Source organism: Diadema setosum, chromosome 18 (assembly GCF_964275005.1).
Source record: "Diadema setosum chromosome 18, eeDiaSeto1, whole genome shotgun sequence".
NCBI classification, from domain to species: Eukaryota; Metazoa; Echinodermata; class Echinoidea; order Diadematoida; family Diadematidae; genus Diadema; species Diadema setosum.
This window is the reverse complement of record NC_092702.1, coordinates 9,483,686-9,497,231: the sequence shown is the minus strand read 5'-3', so window position 1 is coordinate 9,497,231 and position 13,546 is coordinate 9,483,686. Positions and strand designations below refer to the sequence as shown.

At 37.5% G+C, this 13,546-nt stretch overlaps 1 protein-coding gene across 1 annotated transcript in view; it reads right to left on the bottom strand.

Annotated features, from left to right (window-relative positions):
- Positions 1 to 13,546, bottom strand: part of LOC140241716 (dedicator of cytokinesis protein 1-like) — a 157,378-nt gene that overhangs the window by 66,828 nt on the left and 77,004 nt on the right. Inside the window, 2 exon segments of the mRNA XM_072321466.1 lie at positions 917 to 998; positions 2,721 to 2,841. Coding sequence (XP_072177567.1) covers positions 917 to 998; positions 2,721 to 2,841 — 203 coding nt within the window.

The following is a 13,546-nucleotide window of genomic DNA, read 5'->3' as shown; positions in this document are numbered from 1 at the left end:
GTGTGTATTCAGATCAAATGGTTTGTACAATTAACAATGCAGGCATTAATTTTGATGACCCTTATCAGCTAAAGATAATAAAGAATAAGAAGGCATCAACTTCTCAACACAGCGTCCACATTAGTCATGCTAATTGCTACTCTTTTTTTCTCTCATACAGCAATAGACCTGCATTTGAAGCAAATGGCATCATACAATGCGCTGAATGTAACTGGGTATATGTAACATATGTAGTAGTAATTAAAGAGCAAAACATTCTGTATCTTGTCTTTTCACTGTATGCATTATATATCATTTTTTTTTCCTTTTTGCTTTCACTTTGAGCAAATTATGACTTGTACCTTTAAAACACATGTGCATTACTGAAAGCATAATCTTGTTTGTTTGTTATTGTTTTTCTGGGGGGGGGGGTCAGGCGAGATACATGTAATAGTGGGAGAACTATCTGTGTTACTTTGTGACATTGACTATATCAATTCACAATTTTATTTCATTACATAAACTAACAAAATGTTCAATAAAATTCATTCACAGAAATTTGTTTGAGACTATGCATACTACATGTCAAAATGGATGTGGAATTTGTGTACAACCTAATGACTGCATTTTTTTTTTCATAACAGAATAGCAAATATAACATGAGAGGATTGAACAATCACAATTTTAAACATTGTGGTTTGTTTTAAAGCAGAGTTCCCTTCAAAACTTTTTCTTCATATATCATGGAATGCAGCCATTTAAAAACCCATTTTCATCAAACTTTTAATACCTCTTAGAATTGTATGCTCCTGAATATTGCATATGAGTAATTTTTCATTATCTCAACAACAAAAGAATGGAATCTGAATCCCCAGCTCAACCAAAACTAGACCATCCCTTTAAACCATGATGAGAATGAAACATGTTTCTATCATACCAGGCATAATGACTTCAGGGAAACCCATCTTCCTTGAAACAGCTGTCTTGCTATCCAGCAGGTGTGGATACTCTTTATAGACCTGCAACACAGAAAAGAAGGAAGTTGTGTGTGAGAGAGACTGTACAGCTCTCTACTCCTCAAATTGCCATGTTATGGTATGTAAGGCATTTTACCTCATTGGAGTTACTTTCACGAGGCCATAAATTTTCAACAGCTGTCTAACATCATAACAAGAAGAAGTCTTGACAAGAGTGGTAAACATATCATTCATCACAAATTCAGCAATGTTATAATACAACATATCTATGAAGAGCAAACAATACAAACGTCTCATGCATTCATGAAAAGAAAATGGTACAGGTTATAGAAAGAAAAGAGTGCAGGTTATCTACTATAAGCTGCCTTGGTGGAATTGTGTGGTCTCCAAGCAACTTTCCTGTTTTTCGAACTAGAGAATGACCTGATCAACAACAAGGTTTAATTGAACAAGGATTGTTGACTATGCATGACAGAGTACCTGGACAATTCATTTTATGATGGCACTCATCAACGAAGGTCTGACAAGTGTAATGGTTGCATCAATCATAATTCTATGAGACAGCCTTTTGCTGAAATAGTGGTAAGGCTACAGGAAGCTGATTTCAAACAAGAAGTCGGCAAATTGTCCAGGATGATCACTTTCTTCAGATTCCTATGAGATCACATAAAATTCTGTCCCCTGACATCTTCCCCGCTTGAAAACAAAAAACAAAATACGGCTGGATGTTCATATTCAAAATAGAAGTAGTAATCAACATCAATTCATGCTGCCTGTGGTCTGAGAAAATTTTGATTCTGTCTGGCTGACAGATATGTCTGAAACATGATGTCAGATTTAATGCCTACAGGAGAATGAAACCTGAACATTTACATGTACGTGAAGTGAGGTAATGCAATAGCATTAGTAGAACACACCAGCGAAGCGTGAAGAAAATTGGACAAGCCATTGAAAAGTTATGAATGCGTATGTTTTGTTGCAGCATCCACTGGATGAGAAGACTAAGACAATCACGATATCAAGTACATGTACCATAATTATGTGCAAAGATATGCAGAAAATGTGAAGAGAATTCCACAAAATTTCATTTTTTATGAAAGGTGCACATTCCCTTGACTTGTTACTACCATATGCTAAGGGTAATATCATTCCTCAGCTTGCTAAAAGAGGTACATAAGTCAAGTGCTCTTTCATTAAGCTAGAAAACATGTTGAATTCTCTTCATATTTTTCTCCACATTGTTGTCCAGACATGGCATCACAAAGCGTTATAGTCTTCGCATCCAGAGACGCCTGTGCCAAAACTAATTCAGAAAGAATTGTCCAATTTTCCTAAAACTTTGCTGATGTCTTCCACTTATATTGCTGTGATCATGTAGTCCACATATACATCTTTGTACATACATTTGGGTTTCAATCTCCTTTAAAAGCAAAAGAGCACAGAAAGAGAGACAGATGGAGAAACAGAAAATGAGAGAAAAGTTAAAGCAACTGATTCTACCAAACACAGTAACCTCGTACGTTTCAATACTTCATAAGTCAGACCTTCATCCAGGTAAAGATTTCATCTCTAGTTCTTATAGAGAATCTATACTCTCCTTCATGGTCTAAAAAAGAAAAAGAAACTCAAAGCAAATAAAAACAACACTAGCCCTGTAGAGCTTCCTAAGTGATATATCATTGTCAGAGCCACAGTATCAGTACAGTATATCACATCTCATTAGTATTTCAAGACCACTCTGGGACATGGAAGGTCCTTGCCCACCTGTTTGACCTCTCCATGCAGCATTTTAAGGGTCACCCAGATGCCTTGACCTTTGTGGTTGACCTCTTTGGCTTGGACAAACCTCCTGATAACACTGTCCAGACTGTCATCACCGGGGCAACTGTAGCAGAGAGAAATGAAAGAAACAAGAAGCAATTCAGATATCATTGTTATCAAAGTATTTTGATAAAACAAGATTTCAAACAAAACAGGACCAAATCCTACAATCCTGAAAATGCAATGCTTATGAAATTATCTCAATATATTTTGTAAGTTATTACACTGAATGTGGACTTATAACTTTGTTATCTGTCCTAACTCTGATTAATAATTGCTTTACTTCACATTACTAATAGAAACTTTGAATATCATTGAGTTCTACTACAATTGAAGTGTTTCAATGAAATTTCAGAATTCAACCAACTATTGACCCCTGACCAATGGTATTCCTCAAAGTGTAATTCCAGTGTCCTATCACAAATGATGCTTATTTATGTCCGCAGTGCTTATTTACGTTGATGTAGGGCAATTTGCCAATCAGTTGCAATATCACACAGTCACCATTAACTATTTTCACATTCCAATAACTCCAATCCAGTTTTAATAAAAGACACTGATTTAATACAGATTTAATGATCAATTTTCAAAGGGAGTACACATTTCATCCAAGCAAAGGCCATCCCTGTACATGTAGACCATATCATTCTGTCACATGAACATGTGTCTGTTTTCTAATCTCTAAATAATTCTTTTCTCCACACTCTTCCAACTGCTCAGACAACAGAGAATAATCAAGGACTCAGTGGCAACAGAAGTGCATGCATTAAAATATATTCTTCATAAACAAACATGTTAACACAGCTGCACCACAACCTATCAGTGATTCTGGTGGTGATAAATAGCAAAACAGTACCCATGAACATCTGCCATAATTGGAGGTTTGTTTTCTCAAAACAGTAATTCCAAGAAGGTAGAATGCACTTGGTAATGACTACAGTCATACACTGCTTGGAAACTCAACACTGATATCATATCCCTCAAGCATTATATCCCACATCATTTTATATCCCACATCACTTTTAAACACCCTTAATGTGATTAAGACCCACTCCATGGATCATTAGTTCACCACTGGGTTCACATCAAATGAACAGATGGAATGCCATTGGTAGATTGGAATGCCGTTAATAGCAGTTGTGTGCCTGACAGCTTGCAATTCAAACTGACAAACAGCTTTTATAGTTATGGCATTAAGAAGAACAGACTCAAACAGATTCTGGTAAGCATGCTGCTAACAATAATAATGATAATGAAATTAATATTAAGGATATTATTGATGCAGCATAGTGTTGGCATTAGTCACCATCATGCTCTCTTTGCCCTGTGAATTTGTGGCTACTTTAATCACGTTTCAATAATAATCTTTCAATCAAAATGGCTGTCTGTTAACATAATATGGCATTATGGGTGGGGTGGGATGCATATCAATCTCATCCAGTTTAGGACATGCACAGCCAAAATCATCCATCCAGGAATCAAGGATTCACAATCATTTCCTGATATAGTGGCATATGCTTTACGGTGGTGTTGATAATCCTGTTGTTGTTACTGTGGCTGAAATGTGATCTGTTTTAATGGATCACAACATATTTCAGACTTTACTCAATATAAACATGAAGAAAACTTTTACAGTTTCCACCGATATGTCAGAAAAAGGTGAAATATTACAATGAAATGAAAAATTACATTAAATAATGATCACCTGTAACTCACAAAAGTCATGAAATGGAAAAATATTGCTTTATATTTCAAAAAAAAAAAAAATGTTTCTGCACACATGTAATATATCCATCTCTCTTTTAATATTGCATGGTGAAATGGAAACCTGAGCCAGAGAAGTCTGAGCCAAAGCTACACAACGTGGTAGAAAGGACAGTGCACATGAACTGTAACTGCAAACGATCACGTAGTTTGCTGACAATAAAACATGTGTAAACAAACCTTCGACTTCTAAATTTGGGTCTTACACAGTGTTATCAAAATGTTCACAATTAATTTTATTAATATCTTTTTGTTGCAGGATCAAATGGTTAAAAAGAAAAAAAAAAGCCTGAGCCAAAATAATACAGAAGATAATAGTCAAGAAATATATTTTTGGCAAACATGACTAGAGAAAGGTTACATAGGTTCTGATAACACTTACATGCACTATGTAAACAAACCTTGTTTTCACTTTTGCACTCATGAACATCATTCCCACATTCAATGGTTATCATAATATACAACAGAACTTTGCAATGCAGTTCAACTGAATGTCTTCCTACACAACACTGCCATAGGGAAGAGAAAGACAGCGCAAAAATACAAACACACAAAACAACTCTATTATCTGGAACATATATATAGCGGCAATCATGGACATGGAACTTGTGCCTTGTTCGTAGAAAAATCACATGTACATTACACTATACATAGAGTAATATTGACAATGTCAATAATCATAACACTGGATGCTTGTAACCCATTATCTTTGACACATTGCTCTCTTTTCCTTCTTCTTCTCCTCCTATCATTCCGTTAATGTCCAGTGCTAATATGTCCACGAACTCCCAGATGTAAATGAACCCCCTATCTACCATGAAATTGGTCTGTTAACCAAACAAAAAGCATGATCCACGCCAGCTAGAATACCCTGAAACTTGGCACGGCTTCTACTGAGATTGCATGTTGTATCCACCTGATGCTTATCTTCACTACAGATGAGAACACTTTTTTATTTGAATAAAGGGATATGATATTCTTTTAGTACCATTGCAAGGAGTCTGCAGGGCTTGTTAGAGTGTGGAGGATATTGGATGACCTGAAATATTGGCAAAGAGTCTAATGAAAATATTTGACTGGTGGTGCATCAGGTTTCTATGTAAGCTACCATTGGCAATATCCATGCTACTCCATCTCAGCATTGCCACTAGTTACAAAAGTGTAGGTGACTGCCTTGCTACACACAGATTAAAGGGATTGTATAGTTTTGGTTGACACCTAATTTCAGGTTTCTATCATTCTTTGGTGAGATAATGAGAAATCTCTTATGAAATATGCAAGAGCATGTCTTTCTATGAGGAATTCAACCTTTATTTGATGAAAATTGGTTTTGAAATGGCTGAGATATCCAAAACAGAGCGATTCTAATAAGTGTGGGACCCACAATTTTTTACGATCGCTTTGTTTTACTTTGTTTTTGGATGTTTCAGTCATGCCAAACCCGATTTTCATCAAATAAACTTTGAATTCCTCTTACAATGGTATGCTCTGTACTATTTCATAAGTGTTTTCTTGTTATCTCACAAAAATTTAAAAGCCCAATTCTCATCTCCACCAATACTGTACCATCCCTTAAAGAAATGATTCAGCATGGCCCACACAAATAAAACCATGCAGAGCTTAAAGTGCAAAGCCACTCCTTGTTTGAGGAGTATAACCAAGTATTAACAGCAGTAAAAACTGACATGAAGTTCCAGGAAAGTGGTGGAATCTTCAAGTTTCACATGTTTCACTATTAAAACAGTGCCACTGGTTTTTAAAACAACGAATATTGTAAAACATGATACAGCTGTATATCCGTGGTATGAATTTTTCATGAATTGGAGCCGACGACCTTTTACGCGGCATGAAATTTTCGCAAAATGCCACTGGCATTCAATGCATACAGTGTAGACAAGAACTTTCGCGTGCATTTTAATTTCGCGACTCGCGAAATTCGCAAAATCAAAATGCATGTGAACGTTCCTCGTTTTACAGTATTAAATGATGGAATGATGTCAGCACCCCTTGATTCCCTATAAACTGGTTTCTACACATAAATACTGCAATTATGAAGTTTTTGGTTGAAAATATTATGGCAACTATAACTTTATCTCTACAAGACATCATTGCTTGATTTTTGAAATACAACGATAAAGTGACAAAGAACATGCAACCCTTCTTCATGATTTCTTTACAACAAATGAAATTCAGTAAAGACTTGTGTGCGGATCAAAGGGAGACTTACCAGATTATCACCTTCAATATCGAACTTGCATTGTTTTTCATAAAAACATGTGGCACAATATCAAGATCTTAGAGTTTTCTCTTCTTGACAAGTCTGATGTTAATGAAGTTTCTACCATTCTGCTTGTATGATTTCACTCTATTAAAGTAGACTTGGAAATGGAGTGGAACTGCAATTAAAGTCTGATGCAACAACATGCACTGAATTCCCTATGTTTGTAACAGGTTTGATTTCACATCTCATTGCAAGATCTGGCTGAACCCTTGATCTGTGCTAGGGACTTTGGACAGTGTGTATAAAAGCTATTGTGAGGGGGTTTTGTGCTAATCAGCACTCAAAGCGCACAAAGCACTCTAACCACACGAAGGGTTAAGGAGCACAGTTTTCACAAAGAATTTATGTCAATCTTACAAATTATTAGAAACTTAATGTCTATGGTATGCTGTATGTGTCTCTTAAAGGGGCATTTTACCGGTTTTTTACTTTTTTATATGTTGTTCTTTTAATTCTAAAAGACCCAGCGGTGCAAATAGAATCAAAATTTCATAACGATTAAGTCCGTAATTTAATGTTAAAAATGGAACTTTTTAGGTGAGAATTATGCTAATGAGCTGACGAGCCCGGATGTTATGATGTCACAGGTGCTCTCACTATTACTGATTTCAAGTGCTCGCATTGGCGTGCGTTAATTCATATCGAGTAGCAGACGACGCTTAGGCCTAATTTAGCTAGCAGGCGGCGTTTGTGTACTGTTCTATCCATGTAGATATCTCAAATTTCACTAAAGCAAATCGCACCAAAATTACAGGATATACTTCATAGCATATTTCAAAGTATTCTCTTATATTTGAACGAAATCAGTAATCGAGAAGTATCAATATTGACGTCGACTTTCAAGTCGTCACTCAAGAAAAACTCACTCTTCGCGAGAGATCTTGGCGAACGCAAGATGCACAATCTAGAACTGAAGTTAGCCGACTAGTACTGTGCCAACGGGGCATTTACGCGAGAACTAAACTCAAAAGTGTAATGATTTTTGCGACTTGTGTGATATAGGAACTACATTTTTCATTCAACTTACCACAAATGATTTGTAAATTTATTTATTGCCCCCGATTACTTGAAAGATTTGTCTCATGATATTAAATGGCTAACTTCAGTCTGTGCGTGCGCAGCAGGTAGACACTCTAGGTAGGGCCTGGCCGCAATCACTCGTGTTAGTCGTAGAGCAGATTATTTTTAGCGACGCCGACAGGAAAGTCGACATCTACACTCACGCTTCCCGACATGTGATTTGTTTCCAATTAACGTGAGCTGGTGGATATGAATCATAAAGTATTTCCTGTGAGTTTGGTGCCATTTGGCACGGTGAATTTTGAGATATCTACATGGATACGGAAGTACGCTAGCACTATACCTACACCAGCGCTGGGATCGCGAAGCGGCGACACTGTGTTAGAATCTACGTGGTCAGGCCACTCTTCCGAGATATGGGTCCTAGAACTGTAGTAGGCCTACTGAAACAAACTGTTAGATCTAACATTAGTCCTTGGTGTAAATAACACCACTATGAGATTTATCTCGACTACAAAACATCGGAAATCCATAAAGCAGATACCTTACCTGAAAAATCCAGCACAGGAACAACAGTGCCTGCAGGACAAGGGTCCAGATCTAGATCTGGAGTCTGGACTTTCGTCTGGACTTTCTTCAAGTTCTGGCAGCAGGGGTATGTAACGTTACGCTGTGCCTTATTAGCGCTGTGCACATAGGGCCTACAGCTGCAATGTCCACGGTGAGTGAGTGTAGGGCCTACTCATCAAAACTTGGACTGCCACGTAGAACCTACTCCTTGACTGCTCAGTAGTCCTAGTCCTGGTTCTAGTATTTCAGAGTCTATGTGTACTGGGTACCGTTTTCATCTCACTAAGCGTAAATCGTGCGAGCCGTTGAAGAGAGTCTATCTACATTTGGATTTAGATTCACTCAGCCCTCATCTACGTTAGATAGTTTGAACTGGCGAACCATCGCTCGATCATCATCAATGCGTAACGTTACTTACACGCAGTCTTCTATGGGCAGCACGTTCGGATAACGATGCCAATTTCATTTTGCATTATCTGGAATTTCCCCACAAGTTTTATCTAAATAAAAAGCTGTTGAAGAGATTACTTTTAAAGATTAATAGATATTGTTTAACATGTTTATTATAGCTCCATATTGCAATTATACTAGATAACAGCTTTTGCAGTACTTCGTGTGAGATTTCATCAGTAAATTGGCATTATGTAGTTCGTCTTGCTAATGTCATAGTTGTGCACCAAGAGCACCTGTGACGTAGGCCAAATTGTGTGGATCGTTCCATGGCTTGCTCGTTTTCATTTTTTTCAAAAAATCATTACAGGCTTATCCTGGGTTTTACAATCCTCTCTTTCCAGTAGTAGGCATCAAAAAATGTAGATTAGAATTATCAGACAATTAGAAAATGTCAGTACAGTTTTCTTTAAAAGGACAAGTTCACCTTCATAAACATAAGGATTGAGAGAATGCAGCAATATTAGTAGAACACATCAGTGAAAGTTTGAGGAAAATTGGACAATCGATGCAAAAGTTATGAATTTTTAAAATTTTTGTATTAGAACCGCTGGATGAGGAGACTACTAAGGCTCATGATGTCATATGAGTACAACAGTGTAAAGAAAATGTAAAGAAAATTCAACATATTTTCACTTTTTTCGCATAATAAAAGAGCACTTGACTTGCCTCTTTCTAAAGGCAATGAAAATAATATTACTCATAACATATGTCAGTAACGAGTCAAGGGAATGTGTACTTTTTTCAAAACATGAAATTTTGTGAAATTCTCTTTATATTTTCCTTATATTGTTATACGCATATGACATCATACACTGCAGTAGTCTTCTCATCCAGCGGTGACTGCACAAAAACTTCAAAAATTCATAACTTTTGAACGGATTGTCCGATTTTCCTCAAACTTTCAATAATGTGTTCTACTAATATTGCTACATTCTCTCAATCCTTATGTTAATGAAGGTGAACTTGTCCTTTAATGTGTTCAACAAAGCGTTTGTTGAAAACACATCTTTTTAACATGTCCGTGGACTAGGCTTAACAATGTTTGTCGCAGCTCTGTCACTTTTTGTCTTGTTTTGTCTCCTCTCTCTCTATATCATGTCTATTTTCCCAATTTCTATCAGTTCCTTCCTTCAATGTGCATAGAGATATTAATCTATTTTTGTGATATGCGCTGATACAAATACGGTTTATTAATCATTATTAACATTATTATTATTAACAATAAAATTATTGTTATTATCATTATCAATGGATTCTACCTTCCTAATGAAAATGGAACATTTTGAGACTTTTTCATGCAGCCATCAATACAAAAAATAAAGTGACAAAGGAATATGTCTGTACATTTTGATAACAATTCGAAGTGGATTCTGAAAACACTACATAAAACTGAAAAAGAAAAGCAATGGCATACCATGATTTTAAGTTGATCTTCACTTTTAAGATGAACTTCAATTTTTTTTTTTGAAACACCCCAGATGTATACTAGTACATAAAATAATCACAAACTTACATTGTACTCTCTTGTACTATAGTAATGTATAAAATCCTTATCACTCAAATGACACCAATTATAAAAGAGAGCTGAACTCTGTCATCCTTTCAAATAGAAATAACATTCTAAGTAAACATGGGTCAAAAATGTGACAGGAAAATTTATTCATCATGAGCAATCTATGGCGGAACAAGTTGGCATTGATGGCCCAAAACTAAGAAAGATTGGTGATATCAACACGATGACTCTATCAGCTGTTAGAATTGATAATTTGGAAAACTCTTTCACTGGAGGCTTTCAGAAATAAGTACCTTTATTGTGTCATCTGATATGGGTCTATGACATATATGAGGTTATTTTCACCTCTGAGGAAACAAACTCTAAGTACAATGAATCCATTAAAATGCAGATTTGTCTGAGGTTTTTATCTAGTTCCTTGTAGCTGGAGCCAGGGTTAACCACATAAGAGCTGATTTTTACCACAGCATCCTTAAAGGTTCTGATTCATGTTGCGCACCATTCACACAAAGTTCCTGATGAAAAAAAAAAAAAGGCAGTGTACTTTTTACATTCCTCTGCTTTCAAAATCAGTGTGTGACTACACTCACACAAAGAAACCTCTCAGAGGCCAAAGTCATGTTAGGAATACAACAGGTGCATGCTATTATGCCTAGACAGCATGTACTTGTAGGTGAAGTGTGGATGAAATGCATGACTGCTTGTGCATGCACTTGGATGATGAAACTTAAATGCTTGTGACTGCACGTGTAGAAAACAGACTTGAACTTGATAAGATGAGATGCAATCAAAGCCATTGCAGCAAGGTGACAAGAGAGAAGCAAGAAATGGCACATCTAATACCAAACAGTATTTCAGAATGACCGTGAATGATTTTAGAGAGCTAGAGAGAATGCAGTGGCCAACTACATGTAGTTGCAGATGATGGCACAAGTGGCATTGCATCATGTGCCTGCTGGAACCATGTTGCTACTAGTTGCAACCACTTACAACGTACATACGCCAGTGGTGGAGGACACACCCACTTATTCTGCCTACTGTAAAACGCAGACATTTTCGCGGTACATTAATTTTCGTGTACTTCATGCTACTTCTGGCTAGCACGACAGTGGTGGAGGACACACCCACTTATTCTGCCTACTGTAAAACGCAGACATTTTCGCGGTACATTAATTTTCGTGTACTTCATGCTACTTCTGGCTAGCACGAATTCTAAATCCCGTGAAAATATCTTCACAATTTTCTCTGCACATTGTGAATGGGTTGACAGTTGCGCAATGCAAATTCAACAACCAGCGAATATGTTTTTGAGCCACTCAACGTGAAAAATTAATCACAAGAAAATATTGATGTTTACAGTACAAAATGATGGCACACTGGTAATATGCATGTGACCATTGACCAGTACACCTATACACACAGCAGGGGTACATTCCTTGCAACTTTCTCCAAATATTGTCAGTCTTGCTATTCCCCCACTGTAAAACTTTGTAGCCCCAGCAAAAACAACTATAGGCGGGGGCGGAGTGACGTCACTTCCGCATAGCGACGAACTCGCTGCCCTTAGTGCGATGAAAACAATAGCCGTCAAACGAGCGTGCAACAGAGCATGCAATGCCGTCATACAATACGCGAATTGCAATATATGGGACCGTTCATTAGCACACATAAACGGAGTTTACGTGGATCTACAGTGGAGCTGTCAGTTCACGCTGTGTTACTACTGTCGCGTTTAATGCTGTTCATTTCACTTTTATTTACCGCTGAATCTAGTTCATTGTTTCAGTTAAAATATGCTTTCATAGATTATAAGATGTCTTTCGATTACTGTGATAAACTTTCACGGGAAGCAAAGGAGAGATACGAGACTAAACTGTCCTCCATCGGCCTTGCAGTTTGTCCTTACCGTGTACCTAACTATACACAGCCCAGTCGCCGCTGTACATATGTATTCGCGTAGCGTATTAACAGCGTCTGGTCGGGCTACCGTGTACCCGCAGACTCGTGGATCAATGACCCTACGTCGTGGCCAGACATTCAGTTCGCCGATGTGTACATGTACCTAACGAGTACACCTGGTTAGTAGTCGGTTATCATTTACTTCCAGTAATTTGAATTCAGAGCATATCGTCCTTGACTTCACTGGACTCCAGTGGGATCCGTCTTCATTCTCCCGGCTGATAGCAGCTAACCACCGGTTCCTTCTTTCTGGACTGCGATCACGTTTTGGAAGTTCAAAGAAAGATTGTTTTTTGTCCAACATTAGACTATGATTATGGCAGCCAAACACAACACAACTTCGAGGCATTGTGAGGATGTGAAACAAACGATGAAATGATGTACGAATCTGCAGTAAAAATGTCAGAAAGCTGTACAAAAATAACCGATAATAGCACACTAGCGTATAGCGTTCATTCAGTGCAGTGCATTATGCATGTACCGTGCGTGTATTATGCATGCGATGCATTGCTGAGCGCTGCACTAAGGTACGGTCGCTACGCATTTGTTTTCATCGGCCGGGTCGGTTACTAGGGCTCCATGTTGAAAATGCCCGGATGTCCGCCCCCGCCTATAAACAAAGACCAACAACACATTGCCTTTCTTCCATCTTTTGCTTTGTGTGGAGAATTGCTTTTCCTTTCTTTGAATGCTATTCAAGATGCTGTGTGCTAGTTCAAACAATTATTGCAAAAGATAAAACATCCGTCTGAAACTTTTTGCAGACTTTCCCCACAGCTGGTTATATTGTGCAAGGATTACAACTCTCCCAATCATCCAGGGACACCATGCATGTCCTGGACTCGGCTAACAGCAAACCGTGTGGTTTGGCACGGAAATGTAGCAGTTCCTTCCTGTTTTACAGTTCATGTTCTTTAACGTGTCAAGGCAACATTCAGCTGCCTCAACGAAGCCCAGTGTATTCTTCTTTTGTAGAAAGATAGCACGTCAATTAATAGTTAAGTATGATGTTCATCCCATTGAAAGAAATCAAATCTTAAATCTAATAGCTGATAACTTTGCACTGCAAACCTTTACTTGAAGTAAAAACCACATGAAGAGTGTCTTCTGTCACTTATTATCTCAGCCCTCTTGTTTTCTCACAGTAAGGCACAGCCCTGTTCCTGTTTTCACTTGCTCTTTGGACCACACACGACTACATATGTACAT